The sequence below is a fragment of the Eumetopias jubatus genome, unplaced genomic scaffold (assembly GCF_037043125.1).
Source record: "Eumetopias jubatus isolate StellerSeaLion01/CBP00866 unplaced genomic scaffold, mEumJub1_p1.0 scaffold_3, whole genome shotgun sequence".
NCBI lineage: Eukaryota > Metazoa > Chordata > Mammalia > Carnivora > Otariidae > Eumetopias > Eumetopias jubatus.
Genome location: NW_028274809.1, coordinates 69,979,477 through 69,993,569, shown reverse-complemented (window position 1 = coordinate 69,993,569; position 14,093 = coordinate 69,979,477). Strand labels below are relative to the sequence as shown.

At 47.8% G+C, this 14,093-nt stretch overlaps 1 protein-coding gene across 1 annotated transcript; it reads left to right on the top strand.

Moving 5' to 3' along the window:
- The first annotated feature begins 207 nt into the window (after nucleotides 1-207).
- Nucleotides 208-8,207, top strand: TBR1 (T-box brain transcription factor 1). Its single transcript, XM_028113153.2, has 6 exons — nucleotides 208-899; nucleotides 1,496-1,650; nucleotides 2,013-2,134; nucleotides 2,719-2,877; nucleotides 4,061-4,122; nucleotides 7,349-8,207. The coding sequence occupies exons 1-6, from the start codon at nucleotides 208-210 to the stop codon at nucleotides 8,205-8,207; spliced, it is 2,049 nt and encodes a 682-aa protein (XP_027968954.1).
- The last annotated feature ends 5,886 nt before the right edge of the window (nucleotides 8,208-14,093 follow it).

The window sequence follows — 14,093 nt, the reverse complement described above, 5'->3', positions numbered from 1 at the left end:
TCAAAAGTGAGCCTTTTCTGATTGCTGCATAGTGTCAATTGGCCAATCTCTTCTCCCAGGGAAAAAAAAAAGTAAATCAAACCTTTGAGAAGCATTTGCTGGTTGAAGTGCTTTCTGTCTAGTGAGGGGGTCTGTGGATTTCTAGTTTATGATAAATAGGACTTTAAAAACCAGGGACAGGAGGGCGAGTGTTCAGGTTCTAGAGCTATGCAGCTGGAGCACTGCCTTTCTCCTTCTATCATGCTCTCCAAGAAATTTCTCAATGTGAGCAGCAGCTACCCACATTCAGGCGGATCTGAGCTTGTCTTGCACGATCATCCCATTATCTCGACCACTGACAACCTGGAGAGAAGTTCACCTTTGAAAAAAATTACCAGGGGGATGACGAATCAGTCAGATACAGACAATTTTCCTGACTCCAAGGACTCACCAGGGGACGTCCAGAGAAGTAAACTCTCTCCTGTCTTGGACGGGGTCTCTGAGCTTCGTCACAGTTTCGATGGCTCTGCTGCAGATCGCTACCTCCTCTCTCAGTCCAGCCAGCCACAGTCTGCGGCCACTGCTCCCAGTGCCATGTTCCCGTACCCCGGCCAGCACGGACCGGCGCACCCCGCCTTCTCCATCGGCAGTCCCAGCCGCTACATGGCCCACCACCCGGTCATCACCAACGGAGCCTACAACAGCCTCCTGTCCAACTCCTCACCGCAGGGCTACCCCGCGGCCGGCTACCCCTACCCACAGCAGTACAGCCACTCCTACCAAGGAGCCCCGTTCTACCAGTTCTCTTCCACGCAGCCCGGACTGGTACCCGGCAAAGCGCAGGTGTACCTGTGCAACAGGCCCCTCTGGCTGAAATTTCACCGCCACCAAACGGAGATGATCATCACCAAACAGGGAAGGTAATGCTACATTCTTGGCAGTCGCTGCTCCAGGCACGGCCCGGGGGCAAGAGCGCTGGGTTGCGACTAACCCCGGTAGCGATGTTTTGGGGTCGGGAGCGGAGTGGAAGGCGCTCTGGTGCGCCCTGGAGTTGGCTGGTTTTGGAAAAAGGGAAAGTGGAAGGTATAACCGCCGCGGTGATGTTGGTAAGGGGGTTCCCGCTCTAGAAAGGTGGTCAGAGAACCAGTCAGGGGCCGGAGAAAGGCGAAAGAGAGGGAGAGTCCCGGCCTGCGGCTGGGAAATTGTAGGGACGCATCAACTCCCGGAACCAAGGGCAGGTGGAGGTGCGGGTCGCCAACCTCACTCTCCCCCTGGGCAGTGACACCTGCCGACTCCTCACTCCACAGCTCACCCGCCGATCTCCCCGACTTCAGCTTCACTTCTTTTCCTCCCCCACCACCCCTTCTCTAACCCAGCAAACATTCGCTCATCCACGCTGGAAGAACAAGTTTTGCTTTGCTATCTGGCGCCGCGCTTCTTGCATTTAATCTTTAACATTTATGTGTTTTTTTTTTCTCTTGTTTTCTCTCTCCCCCCCCCCCTTTAATTTAAATAGGCGCATGTTTCCTTTTTTAAGTTTTAACATTTCTGGTCTCGATCCCACGGCTCATTACAATATTTTTGTGGATGTGATTTTGGCGGATCCCAATCACTGGAGGTTTCAAGGAGGCAAATGGGTTCCTTGCGGCAAAGCGGACACCAATGTGCAAGGCAAGTCCTTCCAATTAACACATTTTCCTGACACTTATTTAGGTGAGAATGATTAATTAAAGCCTTTGTGGACTGGCTCGAGAGACTTTTAAAACGATCGGCCAATGACTTCTAAAAGGAAACGAGGGGGATAGGGGGACAGACTGAGCAGCGAGAAGGGGGAGGATTATGCAAAAGCTATTTTAATCATCCCCAGTTAATAGGAAGAAAGCGAGGCCTAAAAAACCCCCAGCTAATGGGCCTCACTGTGGAATAAGGTGTGTGTGTGTGTGTGTGTGTGTGTGTGTGTGTGTCCTACGCGGTGAGGAGTTGGGACTGGGCAGTGCCCGGGGCATATGTAAACAACGTATTTCTTTCTCTAGGAAATCGGGTCTATATGCATCCGGATTCCCCCAACACGGGGGCTCACTGGATGCGCCAAGAAATCTCTTTTGGAAAATTAAAACTTACAAACAACAAAGGAGCTTCAAACAACAATGGGCAGGTCAGTGGCTCAAGCGCTTCTTCCCCCCACCCAACTCTCTCCTCTTTCTCTCTCTCTCTCTCTCTCTCACACACACACACGTACGTCTCTCGCTAACATCCAGTCCGTTAGTTTAAATCAGCATGAGAAACTGGACATATGTTTCTTTGCTACATTTAAAAAGACGTTTTAAAAATTCTATTTCCACACTCCTATAAAGTTGTTCTTGCCCTCCGCCCAATTCCCGAGTTCCCGACCTTCCCAAGTACTGTACAAATGATTGATTGATTTCGAAAAGGAAACCCAGAGGATCTGGGGTTGTAAAAATCTTTGTTCCTCCTAAAAGGAGGGCTAGGCGGATCGGGAGGCCCTGACGACCAGGCAGTCGGGTTCGGTTTTCCTCCGGTGCTCCGGTGATCTTTGCTCCTGGAGGAACCAGGGCTGGTCTTGACCCAGCTAGCCAGTCACCTGCCCGGCGAGTCCCACGGTCAGTTAGCCGGGGCGGCGGGCTCCAGCCAGCCCCGGCACGGCCCGCGGCCCCAGCCCAGCGCACACTGACCGCGCTAACGCGCAGCTCCGCGCTCCCCTTTCTCTCCGCCGGACAGATGGTGGTTTTACAATCCTTGCACAAGTACCAGCCCCGCCTGCATGTGGTGGAAGTGAACGAGGACGGCACGGAGGACACCAGCCAGCCTGGCCGCGTGCAGACATTCACTTTCCCCGAGACTCAGTTCATCGCCGTCACCGCCTACCAGAACACCGATGTAAGGAGGCCTGGGGGCTGGGCGCGCGGCGGGCGGCTCCGGCTTCTCCCCGCACCTGCCCGCAGCCCCCGCCATCCCCGGCTCGGGCACTAACATCAGCAACAGCTGGCTCTGCTGCGCCAAAAGGGCGGAGGGCTAGGGGCCTGCTGGGCATCTTCACTGAATACCTTGCCGGTGGGGAAACGCTTCCTATTCGTCTCCATCGCGGGTCACACGGGCCACCTTTGAGGGGCCCAGGATTTCTAGGGCCTTTTCTTTTGGGAATTTTAATTTAGTTCTCAAACTAGAACAGATTTAAATCTGCTTTCTCCCTCTCCCTCCCTCTCTCTCTCTCTCTTTTTTTTTTTTGAGTCCTTCTTCCATTTAGAAAACAAGCAGATTTCCCCCTGCATTTTATTATTGGCAAGCTTTGGCATTATCTAAAAATAAATAAATAAATAAATAAATAAATAAATAAATAAATAAATAAATTAAAGTCTCAGAACTGATGGCTGAAATAAACAAACATCACTTTTTGAGTGATCAAAAGAACAGACACATTCACATATCTAAAAAGTACAATAAATAAAATTACTGGAAGCTGTGGAGCGACTTTTTTTAGCACTTGAACCTCTTCAGCATTTGCAAGTTCGCCAAAACTTATTTTACTTCTGTTGATTTGACTACTAGGAGTGACGGTGGATTTTTAAAGAAAAACTTAAATGAAAGAATCAAAAATGAAAATATGCATTTATTTTAAATTAGAGCTGATTTTAAGATGCAGTTATGGGTTCTTGAGGTTGTGAATCAGAAGTGACCAACTTTTAAAAATGTGGTGAAACACTTAAAATAGGCAACATTTGGTGATGAATTCAAGTGCCCCTTAAAGATTTCTGCCTTTTTGTAACAAGCATTTTTAAAGTGTGCATTTTAACTGACTTAGAACACGTGGGAGAGCTAATTGAAAGCAATCCTTTAGTGTTAGGCATCATTAATTTAAACATGTTTCTCATAACTTTCATGATACTTTCTCTTTTTTCCCTTTCTATTCATTCCCTCAAATTTTTCAGGTAGGGAAACCTTGCTACTTAATGAAATTGTGGGCCATAGGCCCCTGTAAAAAGTGGTGTTACATTCGTAAACACCTAATCCACCTACCTAGAAGGTGAGACCATATTAATCTTTTTTTTTTTGTCTTTTCTAGATAACACAATTGAAAATAGATCACAACCCCTTTGCAAAAGGATTTCGGGATAATTATGACACGTAAGTAATTTTGCACCTTCCTTCTCAAATAGTTGTGGAATTGGGCTTTGGGTCAAAGGTGGATTGTTGTGTACAAGGCTTTTGGAAGCTCGAATGTGTGAAGACAAGGCTGTTTCCAAGGTTTTCCCTTGCCTTTTTATGGGCTCCCCTTCTTTCTGGTGACTTTCTGGCTTGGTGCTTTTGTGGTTTTGGTCAAAGATTTCCTCCACTTATTTTTATCTTCCTTATGAATTACAAAGTTGTTGGCGGGCCTCTGGGGCTGGCTGGCTGGGGAAGCTGTCCTGGTTCCTGGGTGCGGGAGTGGTATGTGGCGCTGCAGATGCTCAGCTCAGATTGTCTGTGTCTGAAACCGCCCGATTCTGCCGGAAAGTGCATGTGGCTCTGGCAGTTGTTACATTCTCCTTGGCATATGTGACTTTTATTTACCCATTTCCAAGTTTTGTGTAATAGCTTTTCCTGTGCAAGTTTACTATGGACCGAATAAAAATGTGCACCCACCATAGGCAAGGTCATGAGCAGAGCTGCTGTTACAGTTATTTCAGGCTTTGGGAAGGACCCAGGTGTTGTTGCTGTGTATTATTTATAAGCTTCAAAAGAAAAATATTTCCTTTTATCTTTTGCATCTAGGCGTGTTTTAATTAAATGTGTTGGTACCCTTTTCTCCGGGCCTCCCTTACTTACCTCCATGTCTTTTCTATCAAAATGATGTTCTCTGGGGGCAACAAGAGATATAAACTTAGTGCTTTCTGGGCTTGTTCTAGCATTCTTGCTCAGAGTTCAGATATAGTGCCCAAGAGTTCAGATAGTGTTATATAGCGAAATCTAAATCTGGATTGTCAGGATCCCCCCCTTTTATTCTGACCATAAAAGGGAAGGCTACATAAATTTTAATTTCATGCCTTGCATTAAGTGCCTGGGATAGAGCTACAAAGTTGAAGTTGTCTTTGACCAGAAATAGATTAATTTTATGGAGAAGTAGACAAGTGGCTGCTTCTATTCCATCTCCAGGTAGATAACAAAGTTTCCTTCTGATATTTTTTATAACAAATTGAAAAGAGAGTCATTGATATTTCCGCCCATAACTGTCATGTGCCTCCCTTAAAAGTAGTTTTGAGGAAGCAAGACTCATCAAGATGATACCCAGAATAAAAACTCAGCTTTTCTAGTCCTCACAATCTAAAAATGTGGACCCGGCACTGTGGAAAGTGTGTGGCCCAGGAGACCAGAGATACTGGTCTCTGTACTAGGGGGTCTTGTAGGTTTTGAGCTTTTAATTCTGTTGCGAACATCTGTTCCAAAGCATTTTATTTTGCACAAATCAATTCAGTAATCCCAAGTGGATTGGGACCTGGATGGACATCTAAACTGTATCTTTTGCAGGCTGCTTTTTTTCTTTTTAAACTATTGTGGTGGCAAACAGAGAAGGTTTTTGCACCTTGCTGGTTATGTTCCCTTCCTGCCTCCCTCTACTTATTTGAAACTGTAATTAAATTTCAGGAGGGAAATTTTGTGTGGTAAGCAGAATGGACCTGGGCAGCAGCATCACCTTCACCCACCCTCCTCTGGCTGACTTCTGTAGGAAAAGCCATTTCTTTTTGATTCTTAAACTGTGTATTTTCCATAAAAGCTTCTTTATCTATACAAATGGAGACCTTAGTTATTAGGGGACAGGGGAGAGCAAATGGTTTATGCCACCCACCCTATCCCCTTTTATGTTGATATTTTGGGCATGGCTCACTTTTGGAGAAACAGGGTGAGCAGTAAGAGTTCAGGGGGACTAGAAGGTTGCTTGACCATTCCCCAGGGAATCTCCTCCCCAAAGGATTAAGGTGTGACAAGACTGAGGCTCTCTCTCAAAACATTGTGTTGATTAAAGATTAAAACATTTATGTGTGAGCTAAATAAAAAGGGAGGCGTGTGTCTATGTGTAGAAGAAAACACTTCTACCAATCTTGATCCAATCTCTGGTTCTCTCTCAATTCTAATGGGATTTTCTAGGCCCAGGGCCTAGAGTTAATCATTATTTCACCTAAGGTGATTCCCAGTAACACAATTACTGTCTGTGGGCAAGTTATTTAACTTCCCCTTGCCTCAGTTTTCTCATCTGTAAGGTGGGCTAATAATGCTACATAACTGGGAGGATTGTTGTGATGGTTAACTAAATTACTATCTGTACAGTCCTAGACAACAGTGCTGGCACATAGTCAAGTTGTATAAGGGTTAGCTTGGAGGAGGTTGATAATCACTGTAAGAGTTTGCCCCAAAGGTAGTTTGTGGCGTTTTTTTTGTTTTGCTTTTTGTCTTTTTTTTAAATTTTAAATTTTAATTTTTACTTATTATTATTATTATTATTTACCAGTAACAGTTCAAAAGCTTGGAAAAAGAGTAGAGAACCCTTTTTCTTGGAGCACCTGGCTGGCTCAGTCAGTAGAGCATGCGACTCTTGATCTTGGGGTCACTCTTGATCTCGGGGTGGTCAAGTCAAGCCCCCCGTTGGGCATGGAGCTTACTTTACAAAAACAAAACAAAACAAAACCAAAAAACCTCTTCTCTGTAAAAGAATTTTATTGATTGATGACTTTGTTTCCAAGTAGTAATTCTTATTATTGGTAGAGGTGGGGGTTAAAGGATCACACGGGGGAACAATGGACAGTAAGTACTGTGGAGTCTTCCAACAGCAGTCCTCAAGTCTCAGAAGACTGGTGAAAGCCAGTCTTTTTTGATTACTACCTGGATAGCCTGCGTGTGTATCAGATGGAAAAAAGTGTTCTTCAAAGAGTGAAGAAATGGGTATCTTGTTTAGAAATTTTGCTCAGAAACTCACTGCACAGAAAAGGCCCACTGGGCAAGTAACACCTTAGTCCCTGGGCAAATCTGCCCTAAAGTTTATGCAGACCTTGGGGAAGTGGGGTGAGAATCCCTGCTGCGCTCCGCTCTCTGATCCCCTGTACAGTTGGTGAGAGAGAGCGAGGGGACAGGGAAGCCTTCCTCTTGATCTGTGTTTTGCCTAGGTCCCTGAATGACAAACCGACCTCTTTACAATTTCACGATTTATTTATTTTGGGGAGGACGCAAGTTTGTGACCTTTTGTCCGTCTCCGCCCTGGACCGCAAGTTACAGACGGAGTGTGTGGGGGTGGGCGAAAAGTGGAGGTGGCCTTCCCTTTGCCTCCCGAGGGGACCTCTCTGCCACCCCTCGGTTCTCTCTCTCTCTCCTTCCCTCGCAGGATCTACACTGGCTGCGACATGGACCGCCTGACCCCCTCGCCCAACGATTCCCCGCGCTCGCAGATCGTGCCCGGGGCCCGTTACGCTATGGCCGGCTCTTTCCTGCAGGACCAGTTCGTGAGCAACTACGCCAAGGCCCGCTTCCACCCGGGTGCGGGCGCGGGCCCCGGGCCGGGCACGGACCGCAGTGTGCCCCACACCAACGGGCTGCTGTCGCCGCAGCAGGCCGAGGACCCGGGCGCGCCGTCGCCGCAGCGCTGGTTTGTGACACCGGCCAACAACCGGCTGGACTTCGCCGCCTCGGCCTACGACACAGCCACGGACTTCGCGGGCAACGCGGCCACGCTGCTCTCCTACGCGGCGGCGGGCGTGAAGGCGCTGCCGCTGCAGGCGGCGGGCTGCACCGGCCGCCCGCTCGGCTACTACGCCGACCCGTCGGGCTGGGGCGCGCGCAGCCCCCCGCAGTACTGCGGCGCCAAGTCGGGCTCGGTGCTGCCCTGCTGGCCCAACAGCGCCGCGGCCGCCGCGCGCATGGCGGGCGCCAACCCCTATTTGGGCGAGGAGGCCGAGGGCCTGGCCGCCGAGCGCTCGCCGCTACCGCCCGGCGCCGCCGAGGACGCCAAGCCCAAGGACCTGTCCGACTCCAGCTGGATCGAGACACCCTCCTCCATCAAGTCCATCGACTCGAGCGACTCGGGGATTTACGAGCAGGCCAAGCGGAGGCGGATCTCACCCGCCGACACGCCAGTGTCCGAGAGCTCGTCGCCGCTCAAGAGCGAGGTGCTGGCCCAGCGGGACTGCGAGAAGAACTGCGCCAAGGACATAGGCGGCTACTACGGCTTCTACTCGCACAGCTAGGCCGGCCCTGCCCGCCCGGCCCCGCGCCCCGCCGCCGCCCGGCCCCCCAGCCAGCCCCTCGCAGCTCTCCCCAGCTCTTCCTCCCCACGGCCCACCTCGCGCACCCCCTCCTGTTATTTGGCCCTCGAATACCGTCTGCAACGAATAAGCACAGGTCTCCGAGTGCGATTTTAACCTTTTTTTGCACAGCAGTTTCTGCAGTTAGCACACCGACCTTCAACTTTGCTGTAAACCTTTTGGTTTTCCTCCTTACTCTCCTTCTGTGAAGTTATACTCCTAACAAGCCTCCTCCCTCTCGTCTTTTTCTCACCCTCTCCTTCTCTTTCTTGTAATGAAACTCTTCACCTTTAGGAGACCTGGGCAGTCCTGTCAGGCAGCAGCGATTCCGACCCTCCAAGTCTCGGCCTCCCCATTAAACCGTAGGATGTTGACTCTAGAACCTGGACCCACCCAGCGCGTCCTTTCTTATTCCCGAGTGGATGGATGGATGGATGGATGGTAGGGATGTTAATAATTTTAGTGGAACAAAGCCTGTGAAATGACTGTATATAGTGTTAATTTATTGTACCGAATGGCTAGTTTTTATTTTCATCGTCAAGGCACAAAACCAGTTCACGCTTAACCTTTCCATTCTTTTCCTTTCTTTGCCATTTTCTCCACCCCCCCTCCACTTTAAAAAATTGCCTTGTGAGATAATTAACAATATTCTAAGAGGCTCTGGAAACGTGAAATACTTGATAGATAATGATGGGTTTCTCACTTCTCCTCAATCCGTTGCATGAAATAATTACTCTGTGCCCTAATGCACACAAATAGCTAAGGAGAATCCGACCAAACACCTGTAAAGGATAGGTGTCTGTTCATAGGCAAGTCCATTAAGTGGCATGATGCCTGCGAAGAAAAGTTAACTGGAGTTGTATGTCCCACCCCAACACCCCCCCAATAGAATAGCTCTACATCAGCAATATTATTTTGCCTTATTTGTTTTTCCCCAAAGTGCCAAATCCATTACTGGTCTGTGCAGGTGCCAAATATGCTGAAAAACTGTTTCTGAATATCTTTTCAGTCCCCCCTCCACCTTTATATGCTGTAAATCTTTGTAATGAATATTCTACTAATGATATAGATGACTGAATTGTTGGTAACTATAGTGTAGTCTAGTGAAGATAAATTGTGTGAGTTGTATATTTTACTGCATTTTAGTTTTGAAAATGATTTCCCTGCCACCTAGAAACAGCTGAAATTTGACTTCCTTGGGAAAACACTAGCATTAATGCAAGTAAGACTGGTTTTTTCCCCCCTCTAAGTCTTGTTATATTTGATAAGGAGCATTAATCCCCCTGGAAATAGATTAGTAGGATTCCTAATGTTGTGTAGCAAACCTATACTTTTTTTTTGTATTTTAAAATTAATGTGAAATATGCATCATACACAATATTCAATCTAGATTCCAGTCCATGGGGGGATTTTTCCTAATAGGAATTCAGGGTCTAAACGTGTGTATATTTTGGCTCTTCTGTAAATCTAATGTTGTGATTTTTATATTTGTTTCGTTTTGTCTGTGAACTGAATAATTTATACAAGTACACACTCCATTGAGAAACGTTTTGTTTTTTGCTCGTTTGTATCGTCTGTGTATAACAAGTAAATAAATCTGGTAAAACGCTATGGTGTTTGAAAGCAGTTTACAGTTTGAAAATATTTTATTATAGGTGATTACTTTTAAGGGTTAAGGAAGAATAGCCCGTCCCCACTTGAATATGGGGCAGTCTGTGTGATGGGAATCATGTCCCATTTCCCACTTAAATTTGTTTTATAGCACTACCAGTAATTACTTTTTCCTTCTTATTTACAAGTAACTTAGTTCCCTATGAGTCAAGTTTCACTTTGTTGCACTTTTTTCCCCCCCAGGAAAATGTAGGCACTTCCTCATCATAGCTCTCTGATTTTCTCTGAAGTCGGAAATAATGCAAGCAGGAAAAGGAGGGTCTTAAATAAGGACTTAAGAATTTCTTTAAATTTCACAGGCGGGAGGCTTTGGGCAAGAGTAGGATGTAATTGAAATGCGTGTCAGAATAGGCTGTTGACCACCGCTTTAGGCAGATGTCGAAAATCCCGGTCTTTAAATACGAGGCCTTGGAGATGTGTGGCGAATCTGTAACTGCAAACACAGAATGGCCTGTATTTCTTCAGCGGGATGTTTGGGGGGGGGGTTGGGCGGGGTTGGAGTGGGGTAAGGACTCATAGAACAAACTCGGAATGGTCGGTATTTAAGCACTGAGCTTAAAACTTGCTTCGGGAGGTATCTGGGGGGTACCATTTCATCTCTTCCACAGTGGAATTCCTGTACCAGTCCTGCCCAGGCCAGATTCCCATCCCTTGAGAACAAATGCAGAAATGTGGATATCCCAGCTTGGGGGGGTGGGAGTGGGGTAGGGTCGCTGCGTCTTAGTCGAGGAGTCCGCAGAGCTCTGACTTTATCTCGTGGAGAAGATATTTTTTTGTACTTTTGTCTCCAGAGAAAGGAGATCAGGAAAGAGGTGGAAAATGGTTCAACATTCTTGCTTAGTCTGGGTCAGTTTCAGGTTATGGGACTAAATGTACCACCACGTAGAGATTGTCCCGAAACCCCTTTGCAATTTGAGGGATGCAAAGAGGCTTCAAAGTTCCAATTAAAAGGAAAAATCGGGGGGCGGCGGGGGGCGGGGAACAAACCCGGTTTGTTGTCCCTGGACAATTTCGCCACTAGACGGCGTTCCGCGGAGTTTTGTCTGCCACACAGAAAGGCGATGGCTGATTTTCCTTTGTGTTTCTTTCACCCTTCCCACACCTAAGACCCGAACGAGGGTACGAAAAGTACAAAACACGGTGCCTGTGTAGCCGGAGAAGTTGAGCAGTGTTTTCTTGTAATCCCCCCCACTGGGTCTGCGCTCCTGCGAGCGGGCCGCCCAGTGCGGCCGGGGAGGAGGCGCACGTGCGGTGCAGAGGGCGCGGGGGGCGCTGAGGCCCGAGGGCGCGGGGGGCGGGGGGCCGCGCTCGTCCCGTCGTTTTCGGGCCACAGGCACGGCGAGCAAACGAGCTGCTGTCATGTGCGGAAACGAAGCTCTCAGCAGCCGAGGATAGATTTCACAGGAACGTAGTGCCTTGTACCGAAAGACGCCACTATTAGGAAGTACTTTTAAAAATTGGGGAGGTCGTTTCCCTTGCAGCTCTGCCACCATCTCCACCATCTGCTGTGTGGACTGAGTCAGCGTGAGGTAAATTTGCAGCTCCGCGCTCCTCTCGGAGGCAGTGTGCTTTCCTGTCCCTTTCAAGCATGATCATTTCTGCTCGCTTTCAATGTCTTGGTGTCTAGTGAAGTGACACTGTCGCTGTGTCTGAGGAGCTGCTGCTGTTCCAAGGAAATCAGAGTTTGGATTTGGGAGGGCCCGTGGGAACCAAAGTTCGCGTCCCGGGTTAGATTTCGATTTGCCGCTTGTTCTCCGTGAGGGCAGGGGTCAGGCGAGGACGGAATCCTCCCCGCAACCTGCAGATATCCTCAGTTTTCCAAAAGTGTGTTTTCAGCAGTGTCTTTTCTAAAAGAGACGGGAAGAAAAAAGGCGAGCGTGCGGCGAGCACTGCATCCTGGCTCCCGCCTTCCCGCCACTCGCATTCCGCGCCATCTTAACTCACTTGCAACCACCCGCTCGGGGTTAAGTGCCGCCGCCGGCCGGCGTCGCTCCAGCCAGAGGTGCCGTGCCCTCGGTTCCTAACCTTCGAGGCAGACGCCGTGGGTCAGTGTAGACGGGAGGCGGAGCCAGAGCGCGCTGCGGCGGCGGGCGGCGGTCCGTGCGGCCCCGGCGAACGAGGCTGCCCTTGGCCTGGGCCTAGGGCCGTCGGTCTGGGCGCCCTCTGCCCCAGGCGGGTGGGGCGGGGGCGGGCGCCTGCAGGAGCTCGGCCGCGAGTGAGGCCGTGCGGGAGGCCCGCTCCCCGACGTGGAGCCTGGGCCGAGGCTCCCCTGCTTGGCCGGTGGGCCGGCGGCTGTGCTCGGGCTGTCCTGGCCCAGTCCAGACAGGGATTCGGGGCGCTGGTCTAGACTGGCAACCCGGGCCCAAGTGCAGGCCCGGAGTCCAGGAGACTCCTTCCGCGTCCTCGGAGTCCGATGCTGCCGGGCCGCGACCTTGGCTGTGACCGAGGGCGCCCTTTCCAGCCTGTAGCTCCTCGAGAGCCACGCACCAGGCGACCCGCTAGGATTTAGGACATGACGGCCTTTTTAGGCCTAGCAGAAGCTTACTGATGAGTTTGCTTCCAAAGCCAGGTTGTTTCTGTCTCTTTAGGGTTGGCTGACATCACCCGAGCTCTTAAAATGTAGTAATTTAGGGTATTTAGAGAACTTTCTGAACCCTCTTTCCTCCTGCAGTTATATTTTCTTATAAATCCTACTGGTAAAACTCTTTGACCCATCATTTTGGTGACGTTAAGTATTTATCTTTATAGCATTGAAGCTTTCAAGGATGTTCTACTTTCTCTTGAGGGTGCAGGCTAGGAACAAAAGCCTTGTTGCATAGAGACCATTTATATTCCTGCAGAACTTAAAAAAACTCTGTAGCAATATTTGGGCAACGTGTTTGTGTTCGTAAGTGATTTTATAAAATGACCTGACCTCAGGTGCAGCACCTTTTTTGTGTGTATATTAGTTATTTTATCATGTAGGCTTTTTACCCCGTGGGGATAGGAAAAAAGTAGAACTTATGAACCTGTGTGAAAACAAACCAATCTAGGTTCCCCAAAGGAAAAGCAACTATTATTTAGACAAACTTAGAAAGAAGTCAGCTTCTTTTATTTATTTTTTTAAGATTTTATTTTTAAGTAGTCTCTATAACCATCGTGGGGCTCGAACTTAGAACCCAGAGACTGAGTCACATGGTCCATGCACTGAGCAAGCCAGTGGCCGCAGAGGTCAGCACCTTTAAAGACCAGTGATAAGCACTCGATTTAAAAAATATTTAATTTACTCTGGTATGTGGGCAGTTACTTGGCTAATTTTAATATTGGAAAGAATAAATTTTTAGTGTAATACCAGTAAAATCAGGTTTTTAGAAGGTCAGCTGAGACTTTTCAAGCAAGTTGAGTCTATATGATTTATTGAAGTTACAGTCTGAGTGCAAGATTTACATTTGGACCATCAGATTTTCTTTTGCCAGAACAAGATAAGACAAACTAGGCAAGATTTCAGGCATGGCATTATACTTGGTTTAATTCAGTTGCCTTGAGATTTATGGGCCTTCCTGATTCCTGTCTTCAGCTTGTAAGTTAGGTTGCAACATATTTAAAAATATATTCACTTGAAAGAAAACCCCACTGCTTTCACAATAAAGTAAACTTGATGGTGTACAAGTCACTGGTCTCATCTGAGCTGATTATATCTGCCTTGCATGTATTTTACACCCACAGTATGGTTTGCAGCGGTGTTCAAGGCATGGCGTGAAAAATTTGATTTGAATAGTTCCATTAAAGCAATGAAAAAAAAACATGGATTAATAGACCTTCTAGTGATAGCTCCCCCTCTTACTATGCTAACTCTGAAATAAATATGTGATCTAGTGTTAGGAACGTGGCATTTAGAAGACCCTTGCTGGTAATATTTAATTTAATAAACATACTAACTGTGACATTATTAATGCAACGAAGCTTGTACCACAAGCTGATTCTTTCAGGTTGTTTGACCTATTATCACTAGATTCCTTAAAACATATCCTGTGATTTATAACTTGAATTTTATATTAAAATTATTTTGGATTTCAACTCTTTAAAAATATCTGCATGATGGCACTCATTTTATATACAAAGCATTTTATACTTGGGTATCTTGGCATATCTTTTATGAGGAGGAAGAGGAAATTTAGG